Source organism: Pelobates fuscus, chromosome 4, assembly GCF_036172605.1.
Source record: "Pelobates fuscus isolate aPelFus1 chromosome 4, aPelFus1.pri, whole genome shotgun sequence".
NCBI lineage: Eukaryota > Metazoa > Chordata > Amphibia > Anura > Pelobatidae > Pelobates > Pelobates fuscus.
Genome location: NC_086320.1, coordinates 330649412 through 330667386, shown reverse-complemented (window position 1 = coordinate 330667386; position 17975 = coordinate 330649412). Strand labels below are relative to the sequence as shown.

Here is a 17975-nt window from a genome sequence, read left to right as displayed (position 1 = left end):
ACAATTACACATATGCACAATACCTGAAATATAGATTTAGAAATATCTAACAGAAACCCACACAAAATGTCCATAGGGAACATGATAGGTTAATGGCAAACATGTCATCTATTAGAATCCTCAATGCATTTGACCATATCCATCAAAATCAAGCAGAATAGCCATTTTTTGCAACATTGTCCATGCCACATCATCCACAATCATTTTGGATAAATCAAGAGGGCCAATCAGTGTACTACTAAATAGTGTGTACAGGGGAAGTGATTAACATTGATTATATTGTTATAATGGCACTTGTCAAAGGTATATTTTGGGCAGCGAGGGAACAGTCAGTTCTTGAAATTAATGTGCTGGAAGCAGGAAAAATTATTAAGCTAAAAGCTCTAAGTGACTTTGACAAGGGTCAAATAGGGATGTTAGAACACACAGTGCATCACAGTTTGCAGCGTATGTGTCAGGAACTGCTCTGCTCTGTTCTGATGTCTGACCATGGCTTCTGGTATTACAATTCTTGTTTAGTTTTTCATGTTTTTTTCTGGTTTTCTATTCTATGTCTGGTTTTCTTTATGCTGGGTTTTCTGGGTTTATTCCTGTATTCTGTTTCTGGAATTCCCATTCTTTTGGATTCCTTTAAATGTTTGTATATGTTGCCACACCCTTTCCTTTTCCATTAATCCTTTTGTTTCAGTTGGTTCCTGCAGGCAGTTGCTTTTTGTCCGCTGCCCCTTTCTTTGCAGGTAAGTACTGTGCGTGTTTTATTGTTTATTTAGTCATAAACTAGGCAGATAGGACCCACCATACTTGGAGTACTTTGGCACAGTGGTGGGTTGCATACATCTTGGCCATTTTTGTATGTCTAAATCTCCAATGTTTTACTTATATAGTACTTAGTTTTGTCTCCTCTTGTTTTGCCTTATATCGCTTGTCTTGTTTTATTTTGTATTCCCAGTCCATGTACAGTCCTGTCCTGCCCATGTTCTGTTTATGTTTCCTTTTTGAATTGTAATGAAAATAAGTAAGAGAATGCACACCAGAATACACAATAAATACTCAACCAGGTTTAATAAACCATTAACAGGTTGAAATACAAAAATGTAGAGTGATACAAAATAGGCAAAAAATAATTAACAATACAATTTACCAAAGTTCTCACGCCTAACAGGGCAGAAACAAGCATCAAAAATAACCCCCCAACATTTCGGCACCTCCTGGCTGCCTTATTTTCATTACTATTTATATTGGTATTTGAGGGAACACCAGTGAGAATTAGCACCCAGGTGGTTATAGTTTGTACTAGTTAGTTTCTCCATACTGTGTTTATTGTATCCTTTTTGAATTGTATACATGTTCTGGGTTCTGCTTTCTATCTTCTCTGGTTCTGGGTTCTACTAGTTTTATCTTGTTTTCTTGTTTGGTGTCTATTCTAGTCTTACATTGTTTCTAGTACTGAATACATCTCAGCATTCATCTGCTCTGGCTTCCGTATAAGCAGCATCAGGGTCTTGATAAGTGGCCTCACAAACCCTGGTGCTCAACACCAGGGGGCGTGTGGTTATCCTGCACCAGGCCCTACTTATCCACTTCCACGCTGAAGACTCCGCTCATCTTCTACATCAGGCACAGGGGTCCAGGTCTGCATGATCCCTGTCCACAGCCAAAAGTTTCTTCAATGGGCTTGTGTCTCAGAACTGGACCATGGAGCAATGGAAGAAGGTTGTATCGTCTGATGAATCATGTTGTCTTTTAGATCAGGGGGATGGCTGGGTGCGTGTGTATCATTTACCCGGCAAAAAGATGGATGCACAATTGGAAGAAAGCAGTGTTTGCCCTTGCCTCCACCCATGAGCGGTGGGTTGGGGCCCTAGGTTACAACATGGTTTGAATCTTCTGCCTCTCCCCCCTCTTTCGCCACCATGAGTGATGGGCAGTGGCGTACACACAACCCATGGGGCCCCGGTGCGAAAACTGATCCGTGGGCTCCCCCTGCGCGCGCGCTTACTCTGCGCGGGCTGGGGCCGCAACACATGGCGGCGGGCACCTGGTCGCAGGGCTGCGACCACGGTATGTACACCAGTGCATGCATAAACACATACACTTAAAGGACCACTACAGACACCCAGATCACATCAGCTCAATGAAGTGGTCTGGGTGCCAGGTCTCTCTAGTTTTAACCCTGCAGCGGAAAACATAGCAGTTTCAGAGAAACTGCTATGTTTCACTGAGGGTTAATCCAGCCTCTAGTGGCTGTCTCATTGACAGCCGCTAGAGGATTTTCTGCGATTCTCACTGTGAAAATCACAGTGAGAAGACGCTGAACGTCCATAGGAAAGCATTGAGTAATGCTTTCCTATGGGCGGTTTGAATGCGCGCGTGGCTCTTGCCACGCATGCGCATTCGGAGCTGAGAGGCGGATCGGGGCGGAGAGATCCCCAGCACCAAGGGAGTCCGGCGCTGGAGAAAGGTAAGTGCTTAAGACACACACGCACACATTAGCTGACAGACACACACTCAGTGACATACATACATACACACTCAGTGACAAACATGCATACACACTCACTAACAGACGCACACAGACACACTCTAACACTAACATGCACACTCTAACACACACACTCTAATACTAACACACACACACACTCTAACACTAACACAAACACACTCACTAACACACACACACTCACTAACACACACACACTCACTAACACACACTCACACACACTAGCACACACTAACATACACTCACACACACACTAACACACACTCACTAACATACACTCACACACACTCACTAACATACACTCACACTAAGATACACTCACACTAACACACACTCACTAACATACACTCACACTAAGATACACTCAAACTAACACACACTCACACTAACACACACTAACACTAACACACACTAACACTAGCATACACTCACACTAACATACACTCACACTAACATACACTCACACTAACATACACTCACACTAGCATACACTCACACTAGCATACACTCACACTAACACACACACTAAGATACACTCAAACTAACACACACTCACTAACATACACTCACACTAAGATACACTCACATTAACATACACTCACTTACATACACTCACTAACATACACTCACACACACACGTTTTTTTATTTTTTTTATTTAATCCCCCCAGCCTCCTTACCTGTGGGAGAGCTGAGGGGATTCCCTGGGGTCCAGTGGTGTCACCTGGCTGGCTGGTCCTGCGGGCGCGCGAGGGAGCACTCTCCCCTGCGTGCTCCCTCTTCAGCTCCCTCGCGCGCCGCGTACTGATGACGTCATCTTCTGGCTCCGGTATCATTGTGGTGCGAGAGGGAGCTGAAGAGGGAGCACGCAGGGGAGAGTGCTCCCTCGCGCGCCCGCCAGCCTGGTGACAGCAGGGCCAGCCTCAGGGGGCCCTGAGGTGGCCGGCTCTTGGGCCCCCCAGGAGAAGAGGCTGGCCCAGTAGCGTACATACCTGGGTCGCAGGGCGGCCGGGCCCGGTCGCAGCCGCGACCCCGGTATGTATGCCACTGGTGGCGGGTCAGGTTCCTAAATGCAATTTGTTTCAAACCGAATGCACAAGTGTATTTGAAACTGTCAGACATTTTGGAATAAGAAGAATATTTTTTTATATCACATAATTTATTTTACAAAACACAGGTTCACACCTTACACTTAAACACATGGTAATAAGCAATGTACAGATAAATGTTCAGTAATACCAAAACATAAAAAAATTAGAACAATTTTAACAAATTAAATTTTGTATTTATTACCTTACCCGTTATAAAATTGTTGGGGCAATAAATCATGTGAAAAACGATAGAATATATATCATTTTGAAATACTAATTTTTTCTAAAATATTTACATTTAAGTAAAGATTATTTTTTTGTAATTACAAAAATTTAAAAAATAATAATGTTGTAAGGATAGTATTCCTAAGAAGGCAGCATTTTAAAAACTCAATCAGGTGTGAAAATATTGTATATTTATAATGCATAATGTACACAAGTACAGTTACTCCAGACATCTGAACAAGGACATTGAAGGCTGGTATTAGAAGCATCAAATCTTTACTATGTACTCTAGTGATGCAGATCCCACCCTCCTTCCCCCACCCTGGTTGTTAGAATGTGGCTCTAAAATTTGGTATACAAATGTTGCTTAAGAGCTTTGAAGAAGAGACATTGCTGCAATTTACAATCCTTCTGCAGAGCTGCAGAGGGAAAGGATAAGTCCATTGCAGAATAGTTCCCTATTTATCTGCAGGGCAAGGAGCAGTATTGGCATAGAAGATTAAATAAATTAGGGAATATTCATTAAATTTCACTCTGTATTATTTTACTGTGTAAAATGAGAGACACTGATGAAAAGAATGGTTTTAAGGAGACATTACAATGAGTTACATAGCTATGAACCTCTGTTCACAGGCCAATTAGGAGGTGTGCCTTTAAAAAAAGGAAAAACATCCGGCATTAATAATTTGTTAGCTTGTTCATCATGCTGTGACCTGAAATTCACAGCAGCTGTAATGACATATGTTGCTTATCAATGATAATGACTCTACATGTTTTATAGGCATGCTACTGTAATTTCATTTTTACCTACTTTGTTAAGTAATACAGTATTAAAAGAAAGTACCTACATTCAAGCTTATCTTCTGGTCTTCCTCTTTCAAGCAGAGATAAATAGCAAACAATATCTTTCAGTTGAATTACTTCTGGAGGTCTCAGAGACACAGGGGAAGATGATCTTGATGAACTATTACTTCTGTAATTCATTCGAAGACCTAAGTGGGAAAAAAAAATACCAGTGTTACTGAGCAGCGGTAAAATAACACTTATCAGTAAGCATACAGGGAATTGTAATTTAATGACAATTAAAGTGGTATATTCTATTAAATATATTTTTAAAAAAAAAACACATCAATATTTCTATTTTTACAAACAGCTTTTTATTTCCAGCTCCTAGAATGATTCATCCATCTCAACATTAGAGTATATCAAAGTTGGTAATGTCAGATTTTAAAAGGATTCCTTAAAATTCCATTTATAGCATGTTATGCATTCACTGAAAGCTGTAATAGAACTTGGAACTGGTATATGTGTATCTAAATAATGTAGCTACAGGTTGCTAGATCCAAACAAGCTCCAGGTTTGTAATAAAGTAATCAACATTATTTGATGTCTCTACATTTGCTATCCATCTGGTTAACGATATTTATTAAAAATGTTTGTATTTATGATTACAAATAAAATATGTATTGTGCATAGCTTCCATGTGCATTATTTTGTAACACATACATAAGAACAAATACCTATTTTCAGTGCTTTTCTTGGTTTACTCTTACACTATGATATGGCCATCTTTAAATCCTATTTGGTCAAGAGTAGAACTTTTCTGACCAAAATCAGGATTTTAAAAGCTAGAGTGCATCCATGATCTGGATTGGATACCCTAAACTATTTCTACTGACCTAAGATGGCTGCCTCCATGTAGTAAGGCAAAGTCAAGATATTTCCTGAAAATAATCATTGATATATGTATTCATTAAACAATAATGAGGTAATATTGCATGCAAACTTCAGTTAACAACCGCATTTTCAGTAACAATCAAAATCATGACATATTTTCTTTCATTTTAAAAGTGGACTGAATATGAAAGTAGGTTTACATTTTATTCCCTTATTATTAAGCTTTACTGTGCTATAGGCATAGCATATCTACAGCAAAATGTGCTTCGTCAACTTTTATTCCCCACATTGTTGTGTTGTAGAAAAAAAACCAAGTAGTTATGCTTTGAATGACTGCTTGTTAGCGTTCATTTGCCAAAGGCATCCTTCTCGCAGTCACAATAGTTTTTTAACTGGGTATCCTGAACAAGACCATCGTTGTCATAAATGCATTGTATGCAGATATAGGGAAGTCGGTTATATACTAAAAACCTTACAGTGAAAAATAAGGAAACCAGATCCTACACGTACCAGGAAATAGAATGTGAAAAAGCTGTTGCAATAGAATCTTAAATTATATAAATAAAGGGTTATCCAAGGGAAAGGGCTGCCCCCATTAGAGTTGGAATCAAGAAAAATATAACAGGGAGATTGGTGAAATAAAACACATAAAATACTACTTCATATGCCACCTGAAAGCATGGATAACTAGTAGTGGAACGCAGGAGAGTTTTTTTCCCGGTTACTCGGTGGAACGCACGCGGTGGTCCCAACTGTCCCGAGTCTGCACTTGGATATCTATTTGCTGATATCTCACTTTCAAGCCGGCGAGAGTAAATTTATCTAAGGGACTCCATCGTTGCAACATCTGGAACCAGGATTACTGCATTCACACAGATCTGCCTGTGATTTCAGGGAGTCTGTAAGTGTTTTTAACGGTTATATGCTTACAATAAAGTGTTTACAGAGAACACTATGTTTCCTCTTTTTTGCCCCATGTAAACCTCAAGACATAATCCAACACAAGAGACCACTACATGGTTGGTTATTGTATATTATAAACGAAGAATTGATACCTATTTCCCCCTGACCACCATAGGTTATAGTATATCAGCTTCAGATTATTCCAGCTCCTACTATTTAGTAACAGGAGTCTATTATCCTGATAGCTGATAAATATTTGCGACAAGAGACTACCATTCTATGTTCCACAGACTGTTATCATAGGAACTATCATTTGATGTGTACTATTACCTTTATCCATGCTTTTAAGGTGGCATATGAAGTAGTATTTTGGTGTTTTATTTCACCAATCTCCCTATTGTATTTTTTGTGATTCCAACAGTTCACTGTTTAGTTACTAGTGCCCATCTGCTCTATTGGGGGCAGCCCTTTTCCTGGATATCCCTTTATATATATAATTTAAAATTCTATTGCAACAGCTTTCTCACATTCTATTTCCTGGTACGTTTAGGATCTAGCATCCTTATTTTTCACTTTATGTTTTAAGCCTAATTGGGGCCTTTTGTATACTAGTCGAGATTGATTGGGAGTCAGGATTTAATCTATTCCACTGTGTCACCCTCCATTTATTTCAACATTCAGTTTTAACCTTTCCACTCTATCTGAACAGCTTTTCTGTCCTTACCCATCTTACTATATATTAAAACCTTGTCTGCAGACATTTCTTGAGAAGTGCAAAAAATACATAATATTGAGCGCTATATAAAACTAACTAAGCTATTAAAAGTCAGGTCAATTGTGTATATAATTCATTGGATCGATAAAAAGATAACAACTGCAACATGTTATTATGGTATGAAAGCATTAAGGAAAGCTCTCTACTGAATGACTTGTAAGCATGTGACACAGTATATGTTTGACCATGTTTGAGATGACAAATTAGAGGAAATAATTGTTTTATAAAAGAAAAATCCCCAAATAATCCATCCATTTCATTTATGGCAGTAAAGTGACATTTAGTTTGCTTTATGTGCAGTTTGTGATTTAAAAAAAAAAAATAGCCACAGGTCAAGGCTGTTACTTATTGATTTGCCTTCAGCTCTTGATGCAAGTACATTGTTTGTTAATATAAAATCAAAACTGTAAGCAAAGACTTGTAGAAAATTTGTATTGCCATGTTTTAGCTGTCATTGTGTTTAAAGAACAGTCATTTGAAAAGTCAGACTACTACTGTACCTTTCAAATTTTGATCATTTGTATAAATACTGCTGGATTAGTTATATGCTCCATTCCATAACATATTAATACCGGGCCTGTTTAATGCTCAATTGCTTATTTTTCTTAGCTCCCCTGGATCTTGTGCCATATCTGATAGCCAAGAGTATATAATAAGCTCAAGTAGATGGGGGCTAGTAATAAAAATATCCCCCGACTCAACTCTAAGGTACCCAAGTCCTTAGTCACTGCCATCCTCAATAAAAAAAAACCTATCTAACCCTTTCACCCTAGTAAAAGTGAGGGGGGGTAATACACTAAATACCTTTACAATAAAACATTAGTACTTACCATTAGCTGTCATCTTTTTTCTTCCAACTCTTTTCAGCCCCCCCAAAATGCCAAATTAAAATCAATAAGGTCATGTTGAACTATTAAAAAAGTACCTGATTGCAACAACAACAAAAAAAAACACAGAAAAAAATCGAGACTGAAAAAAATAATAATCTATCTTCACCCCAGGAGGGCTTGGTGCAGACTGAGCTTGCATGGCGGGGAAAGCCTTATAAAGTTTCCCCACACTGTACAGTTTGACTCTTAAACCAACCAATTAAGAGTGTTCTGACTGGTAAATCAAGCTATAAGCAAGCTATACGTCCAAGAATCTGTCTATTGGTCAGTGGTTACTTGACCTGTAAATAAAATCAAAATGTTGTGGATGTCCCCTAACCATCTGTCATCTTTTTGTACACCTCTTGAATGGACAGGAAATACAACACAATCCTTGTGTCCATCATGGCAAACTAAGCTGCTTATTTGTCTACACCACAAAAAAAAGCTTCTTTGCCATTCCATCCACCCCGACTTATCTGATGCCAGGAATTGACTGTTCAACATGAATCAAAATGAGCTTGCTCCTCCATTGCGCAAGTCATTCATTTTATGATTGTGCCATTTGGGGATTCTGAGCTTTGAAGTTTGGACGATCACCAGATCTGTCCAAATGTGAATGAATTGCATTGATACGAAACTAGCTGATCTGGAAAAATACTTCTAATCAGCTATAGTTACAATGTGGTTATTTTGACCTGAATTTTGTATTTCAGTTTTAAATCACTACAATTCAGTGTTTGTCAGTGTTAATTAATCTATTTTGTCATGAAGCAAACAACAGCTAGTTAAATCTGCAATTTGTGTACATTATATAAATCTGACTAATTTGTTTGTTGATCTTTCTGATTAGATTCAATAATTTCAGGGGAAAATAAATTCAGTTAGATTTTAGTTTGACAAAAGCAACTAATTTCACAAGAACTTGGCGTTCAGCCTGTGCTAGACAGAAACTGATACTGCATTTTCTTGCTTGCTTAGCAAATATTTGATTTGCATTAAACTTGGGCATCTATTTTCCGAAAAATCACAATTTGGACGAAAATCGTCTTGTTCATCTGCATTGCACAATCGAAGAATAAACGAATGAACAAATCACACGAAACAAAAATCTTTGATAGATTAATTTATTAGTTCGTTCTTGTAAATTCATACAATTGAGCTGTCATGATTAGAGTTGAGCGAACCCGGACTGTAAAGTTCGAGTTCGTACCGACCATTAGGTTTATTTGGACCCCGGACCCGAACACGGACATATCACTGTATGTTCGGGTTGGAGTTCGGTGTTCGGCGATTTAATGGCGCATTTTGAAAGGCTACAGGGCAGCCAATCAACAAGCGTTTGACTCATGTGCCCTTAGAAGCCATCACAGCCATGCCTACTAATGGCATGGCTTTGATTGGCCAGTGCAGCATGTGAGACAACCTCTAAATATAAGCTGGAATCGCGTAGCGCCGCACGCACATGCGGTCTTATTAGTGTGGGAAGAGGATGCTGCCGCTGATAGAGACAGCTTAGTAAATAATTCTGCAAACTAGTACATTAGTGGGGTGGGGTGCACTTCATATCTGAGAGCCAAATAGAAGCTTCAAATACCGCGGTTACATCGGAGTTTTAAAAATCAATTTTTTTAGGGTGCTAAATAGTACATTAGTGGGACAGTACATTAGTGGGGTGCACTTCATATCTGAGAGTCAAATCGAAGCGTCTAATAGTGTGCTTACAGCACAGTTGTAAAAATTCAAATTTTCTGGGTGCTAATCTGCTAAATAGTACATTTGCGGACTGCAATTCATAACTAAAAGTCAAATAGAAGTGTCTAATAGTGTGCTTACAGCGCAGTGGTAAACATTCTTATTTTCTGGGTGCTAATCTGCTAAATAGTACATTTTGGGGTCTGCTCTTCATATCTGAGAGTCAAATAGAAGCGTCTAATAGTGCGCTTACAGTGCAGTTCTAAAAATTCTAATTTTCTGGGTGCTAATCTGCTAAATAGTACATTTTGGGGCATGCACTTCATATCTGAGAGTCAAATAGAAGTGTCTAATAGTGTGCTTACAGCTCGGTTGTAAAAATTCTAATTTTCTGGGTGCTAATCTGCTAAATAGTAAATTTTGAGGCCTGCGTTGAACTTTATATCTGAGAGTCAAATTGAAGCATCTAATAGTGTGCTTACAGCGCAGTGGTAAACATTCTTATTTTCTGGATGTTAATCTGCTAAATAGTACATTTTGTGGCCTGCGTTGCACTTCATATCTGATAGTCAAATAGAAGCGTCTAATAGTGTGCTTACTGCGCAGTTGTAAACATTCTAATTGTTTTGCTGCTAATCTGCTGCTTACATTGGAGTTTTAAAAAGTAATCTTTTTTTGGTGCTAAATAGTATATTTGGGGTGTTCACTTCATATCTGAGAGTCAAATCGAAGCGTAACTTTGATTCAAATTTACTACATCAGTTACTTGTAATATTGTTTCACACCTAGAATACTTGTTACACAGATCTAAGTGATAGAAAACAGATTGATATTTTCTACACTAGAAACTACCAGATAACAAGCTGCTATATTTAAACCAGTGATCAATAGCTAAGAGGTACTTCAACAATATTGTAATTCTGGGGCAATACCCTCACAAGTCAAACTAAGAGGTCAGTTTATAGGGAAAACTGTTGCCTGGATACAATTCTAAAACAATTTCCATATGTCCTTTGCAGACTTTACATGCTGGAAAAACACAGGTGCCAACTGCTGTGGATTTCTGCAGAGTGCATACCGGCAAGGAGGGCAGGGTTGAGGAGTGGGTGGAAGATGATGTGGAGGATGATGAGGTCCTAGATCCCACATGGAATCAAGGTCATGCGAGTGATGTGTGCAGTTTGGAGGAAGAGGCGCTGGTCGCTGGGAGCAGGGTGCAAAAGCGGAGTGGCCGTCCCCTGGCACTCGTCGGCATGTATTAGCTCGAGAATTACCAGTTATCCAAGTAATACATGTAGCGATCAAAGGATCCGTAATAGGGGTTCGGGTTCGTACCAGATATAATGATCCATTTGTAGTTTCACAGTCAGGTGGGCAGTCCGGTGACCAGGACCCAGACACTGTCTAGGCCGCGGTCGGACGACCGGGACCCAGTATGCCTGATGGTGAAATTAGGTGTCACAGTGTAGAATGGATTAGCAGGGTCTGGTGCAGGGTAACTGCACACCCCCTGGTGTGCGGCCACATACCAGGACCCTGATGCAGCTTCAGTAAAAAGAGTACTGGATACCAGAAGCCATCGCCAGACTGATCAGCAACTTGGAACAGGATGTGACATTCACTGTAGCGGCTGTGCGCACTTTTGGCGTTGTCACCCTGCTGCTGCTCGTCTGTCTGCGCTGCAGTGTAATTTCGGCCTTCCCGCTCACGGCCTCAAGAGACTGTGCAAGCAGCAGCAGGCGATAGTGGAGTTTCAGCTGCAGCACGCACGGGTCAGTGGCTCTGCACCAGACTTCCCTCCAATTGATCAGAGTTAAAGGATTTCAAGTGGACTCATTAGAGTCCTGTATTGTTATTTGTCGTCACTACCTTCATGCGTCGGGAGTGGGTCATTTGCGCGCCTGCTGCCTTCCTTGCATGTGGTAGCCATTTCTCAGGGTCCCTGTACGGAATGGAACCCTGATTCCCCGTTACCCGTGGTCACCGTGGTAGGCGCAGAAACTGGCATTGAAAGTTGATATTGGCTACCTCATCCTCTTCCTCCACCGCTGCTTCCACCTACACCGCCACGGTCACCGCCTCCTCAACCTATGGGTCACTTAGTATAAACTATGTACACATTAGCAGAGGTTTGTGAATGCCTTTTCTCCATGCATCAGGAGTTGAGCATTTCTCCATGCATCAGGACTGCAAGAAATGCACCGCAGACCGCAAATGTTTATTTTTTTATATGTCCCAATATTTTGGGGGCTACCCAAATTAAAATAAAAAAAATAAATAAAAAATAAATAAAAAACAGTATTGGCTACTGCCTCCTATACTAAGTGGGACACTTAGTATAAACTATGTACACAATAGCAGAGGCTTGTGAAGGCCTTTTCTCCATGCATCAGGAGTTGAGCTCACTTTGAACAATGAAAGAGTATACCCTGCACTCCAACCCTCTCTCAAATGGATAATTCTGTTGATCCTCCTGACAGCCATGCTTTAGATTTTGATTTATGTTCTTCCAAAGCTAAAATCAAAGATTCCATCTAGTGCTATTTTATGGCTCAGCTGTATTTTTAATTTGTATGTTATTTTAAGTGATTTCCCTATCCACATTTGTTTGCAGGGCACTTGTCCTACCCTTACCCCCATGTTATTTGCTTTTGCAGCTCTCTAGCTCTTTCTAGGAGTTTTTTTAGAGGGATTTTTGTGACTTCAATGGGGTTCAGGTTCGGGGTCAAGTTCGAGCCCGAACCCGGACTTTTTTTCAAAGTTCGGCCAAACCCACCGGACCTGAACATCCAGGTGTCCGTTTAACTCTAGTCATGATTAATCAATACAAAACAGGGAGCTATCTACTAGACATTTCCCTAATTTGGTACCATTACATTTGGCAATTCTACATAAAGGTATCATTTTTATTTAGACAGTTATGTACTAAACAGCTAAAAGATCAAAACTAAGAAAAGTAGTTTTCTTATCTTGATCTTTCAAATATTTACTAGTTAGGTCCATAGCTTTGAATCCTTATGTGGGATTGCCATATTTAAGGATTTTAAAATAGGGAGCTAGTAATTAAACCCAGCTCCCTCCCTAATTTGATATGATTAATTATCTGAAATCCCACACAGGGGTACCAAATTAGAGACGTATACACTTTCTAAACCACTGAAAGATATGTCATAGATTGCATCCAAAAAGAAATATCTGAAATATCGAAATAACCAAAAATATTGGAAGACTTTAATCCATAAAGAATTGACTAATGGATTAAATGAAATTTACTTTCATCTGAATGCATTTGGAATAACTGAAAATGTTCTCTGTGCATAAGACTAGACTGCATTGTTTGATATTATACTCCACAGTATCCTAAAACATCAGGAATCTAACGGATAGATTTTTTTTAACAGGTATTGGTAAAAACCTAATCCAATAAAATGGGAAAGATATTATCTATGAGATAGCTGAATGCTTATTATGGTCGTAAGTATTGCAGAAAGACATAGAAACATAGAAACATAGAATGTGACGGCAGATAAGAACTATTCGGCCCATCTAGTCTGCCCAAGACAAGATAATATAGTATTTGTAAGAAGTCATATAGTTTTATAGCATAGTTGTGGATATGATTTATTAAGGCATGGTATAGGAATTTCTAATTCAAAAATTGATTGTGCAATAAAAAAACATAAATGCTAACGAATGCTAAAACATTAGATGTCCAGATGATAACAACAATGAGCAAGATCATAGCAATTGTCAGTATTCAATGTATATACTGTACTTGCAAACAATAGTTACAATACAAAAGAATGATTGTTTCCATCACCAACATTTTCGTAATATCTGCCTCCAGAGAGAAGCTGGGTTTTGTTTAATACCATTTTACGATTCTGGAGAATACACAAAGTTATTGGAAATATTAAACCACAAAATATTGTATAAAGTTCCAAATATAAAGCTTTAACCAAGATATAAAGTTCAGAGAATGAATGTTTAAACAAACCTGTTTGTATGTTCTGTGCCTCGTTTTCATTTAAGTAAATCCTTGTATGACTTCAAGTCAGTCTTATAGGTAGGTACATTTTCTATGGTCTATTTACACTTTTATATGACATACCTCCTGAAAGAAGTTGAGTTTTGCTTTGGAGTGATGGGCTTGGATTATGAAATCGGTTACTGAATGACATAAATAACCGTCTGCAGAAATCATCTGGTAAATCAGCCTCTAGAAATGTTTTCATAAATAACTGGAAACCTTCAAAGTCAATTGCCTACGTGGAAGAAAAAAAAATTCAAGACAACAATACCCCACATATTAAATGTTGTGTGTAAATAAGACATGTGGTTATAAGCACAAAATAGTGTATGGAGATTTATAATAATCATAAAGGATATCCATGAGAGCTAATGAACCAGTAAAATCTAGGACAAAAGTAATTTTACGTGAAGTCATAGACTTTCTGGCAGTCAAAAGTAGTTCATTATAATTTTTTTCCATAGGTTTATAATTTATTTATATGTTTATTATGTGTTTTTTTATTTATGTATTGAATTATTTAGCTTTCATAAGGCATCAATATTTCTGGCAAACAGTTGCGGATATTTCCAGCATCAGAGAATGTATTAAAAAAAACAAATAACAGTAGACTCATAACGAAAAGCAAGGGAATTTTTTCAGCGAAAGCTTTGATGGTAAATAGTGATGTCGCAAACATAACATTTTCCGTTCGCGAACGGCGAACGCGAACTTCCGCAAATGTTCGCGAACGGGCGAACCGGGCAAACCGCCATAGACTTCAATAGGCAGGCAAATTTTAAAACCCACAGGGACTCTTTCTGGCCACAATAGTGATGGAAAAGTTGTTTCAAGGGGACTAACACCTGGACTGTGGCATGCCGGAGGGGGATCCATGGCAAAACTCCCATGGAAAATCACATAGTTGATGCAGAGTCTGGTTTTAATCCATAAAGGGCATAAATCACCTAACATTCCTAAATTGTTTGGAATAACGTGCTTTAAAACATCAGGTATGATGTTGTATCGATCAGGTAGTGTAAGGGTTAAACCCGCTTCACAGTGACAGACCAAACTCCCCGTTTAACGCACCGCAAACAACCGCAAACAGTCCATTTGCACAACCGCAAACTTCCCATTTGCACAAGGTTGGATACGAGTTGCACTGGTGTGACACTGTGCCCTGGCAGGCCCTGAAACGCACATGTGTGAAGGAAACTGACTGCTATTATTTCACAGTCAAAAAAGTTTTTTGGTTTTTTTTTTAAATGCAAGCTATTGTGACACCAGATATGAGTGGTGGCACTGGGCAAGTGGGCACAGTATACGCTGTGAGCCTGACACACACGCTGGCAGGCAGGCAACTGCAATTAAATTACACAGAAAAAAAATTATGTTCTAGCCCTACAAAGGGCTTTTTGGGGTGCTGTCCTTACAGCAGAGATCAGATGAGTCCTTCAGGACTGTAGTGGACACTGAATACACTAGCCTAGCTATCGATTTCTCTATTAAATCAGGAGCAGCTACACTGTCCCTCCTCTCACTAAGAATGCAGCTTCCGGGGGGCTGGGCCTAGCTGTCATGGAGGAAAGACGCACTTCGTGTGAGCTCCCTCAATATCTCACTTTAAGCAGCTATCAACAAGTGAATTTCACCCCAGAAGGGGATGACCCAGCAATGATGCTCCTACCTGACCGACCCGACATGCTTAATAGCGGTCAGCAACTCGACAGAGTCTTACTTACCTCCACGTGGCAAGTGTGGCCTGGTGCTCACCGGGCGGGAGAGGCGTCCGATCTCCCGATCCTGGGATGCCCAGGAGCAGCTACTTCCCGGCAGGAGCTCCGTTACCCACCCCCCTCGGACCGGTGGGGGTTATCCCGGTCCACCCCTGAGAGCCTGTCTGGAGCTAATGGACGCACAGAGCACAGCCGCCCAGGCTGACATACTCATCTGCGACTCTCCCAATATGGCGGCAGCCGTGTGTCCTCCTGGTACCAGCAAAGCATGGCAGGATATTGAGTATAAGCTGGACAGACTCTTTAATCAATTTTGGAAGCAAATAACAAGCAGGAAGCCCCAACAATCTCCACCACAGCCCCAACAAGCTCCACCACAGCTAAGCGAAGCAGTCCCCATTAAAATCCACCATCGCAAAAGGCGTCGAAGACGGGACCGGAGGCACAAACAGAAATGCAGAACCTGCCCCACGTCAAGCACTCGCCTCCACCTTAAGCCACCACAATCCCACACCGGACGTGAAGCACCACCGGGACAGATCCGACCACCCGACAAAACAAGCTTCCACCACCTCAAGCCGCGAACCCGGCACTCAGCCAGAGACTTGGCTTTGTTGTTCCAGGTATCAGGGACTCCCAGGGTCTGCACCTGGCGCCCAGAAGGGATCGGATGAGCACACCAGTAAACAGCAGCCTGCCAAGCATGTCCCACTATAGCCGATCCTCCACACCATGCCTTTGATCACATGAACTGCTCTCTGCACATTAACTAATCGTAAAGTAGCAAGCATTTAAACATGTCATTATTTCATCTCCTAAAGAGTTAATTGCCGTAGTTCCTTACATGCCTTTACCTTAACCATTCATGTATTATGTTATTCACTAGTCTCATCTCATGGGGCGACTCACACTTGATTTATAACTAGTGGTGGAGCTGCTGATATAAATACACAGTTGATAACGTGTCATGCAAGCTACACCCTAAACATGACAGCCATCTTTCACTGCTATATACTCATACCCTCAGTGCAACTAGCCATGATATACGCACATTCAGCCTAGCATGCTCAAATATAACACACTTCTGTCTAAAAAAAAAAAAAAAAAAAGAATGCAGCTTCAGAATTAATCTAAATTGTATGCTGTCTAGGAGGTGGGAGGGTCTGGGAGTGAGGGTCTGCTGCTGATTGGCTGGAATGTGTCTGCTTACTGTGAGGTACAGGGTCAAAGTTTACTCAATGATGACGAATAGGGGCGGACCGAACATCGCATATGTTCACCATCCGTGGCGAACGCAAACAAGCTATGTTCACCAGGAACTATTCGCCAGCGAACCGTTCGGACATCACTAATGGTAAATACTCTTATGTCAGGATTGACTTTTTCATGACATACAACGATCATAAGAATATACTAAGAAGAGTACTATTTGTATTACAAAGCATGAAAAGATAGAATCAGTAGTAGGTTGTTTAGTTAAAAATGAATTATATATGCAATAGAAGTCTTTGTTTTAATAAACATCAATTGATCAGTGATACGCTTCAGTATATAAATGTGTGTTTCCTGTCCTAAAGTGTGTTATACCCCATCTCCTATAGACTGTAGTCCTCTTCAACCTATTGCTCCTGTAAGTTTTATTGTAATTGTCCATTTATATTGAAAAAAACCCTCTCAAAATATTGTAAAGCGCTACAGAATCTGTTGGCGCTATACAAATGGAGATAATAATAATAATAATAATAAATGTGTCCATTTTAAATAGGTACAAGATGGCTGAGATAGCCCTTTGAGGTAACTTTTATTTCAAACTGGTCAGTTGGGTGTTTCTGCTTTCAATGTGATAGTCCTGCTTTTCTGATAGTCTCTACATATTGGCAGAGAGCAAACTGATTTGGGATGCTGTCATGGCTTGTCCCAATTTTGACAAGTTCTAAAGCAGTGAAGATCGCTAAATAGCAAGTATACATAAAGATGCACGTGTTACGCAATGCTCAGACCATATATGTTCAAAAGTATAAATTGGATTTGGTTAGAGCTTTAATATCTGAATTGGAAATAGTAAGATATATTTATTGACAAATAGGATCACTATGGAAATATAAAGATTTGTATAAGGAGTTTATGGATCATCTAGAGGTCTTCGGGGATAAACTCTTAAATAATACCATCAGGAATCCTGCTATAATATAATGATTACTAAAGTCCTGAATTAGATTTTAACTGAATACTCATGAATAAACAGTAAAAAAATATGACACTTACTTGTTTAAGAATATCTTGTTTCTGTTTCACATGAAAGAAAAACAGACAAATATTAATAAAAAAAAAACAACAATTTAATATGCTCATTATATTACTTAAAATATTTGTGATCTAAATTCCTTCAATCATACACTCTATGGGTTGCAAATTATTTTTCAAATGATTTAATGTGTTTGAATAAACATTACAAATATATTTTGATAAAACCTTAAAAAATAAAGATATAAT

General features: G+C 39.5%; 1 protein-coding gene across 3 annotated transcripts in view; it reads right to left on the bottom strand.

Annotated features, from left to right (window-relative positions):
• The window catches only part of DGKB (diacylglycerol kinase beta), a 567171-nt gene that overhangs the window by 389468 nt on the left and 159728 nt on the right, over positions 1 to 17975 (bottom strand). For all 3 annotated transcript variants that reach the window (XM_063452403.1, XM_063452402.1, XM_063452404.1), the window contains exons 4-6: positions 17748 to 17768; positions 13846 to 13999; positions 4664 to 4807 (exon numbers count right to left, since the gene is read on the bottom strand). In XM_063452403.1, coding sequence (XP_063308473.1) covers positions 4664 to 4807; positions 13846 to 13999; positions 17748 to 17768 — 319 coding nt within the window. The remainder of the gene's footprint in view (positions 1 to 4663; positions 4808 to 13845; positions 14000 to 17747; positions 17769 to 17975) is intronic.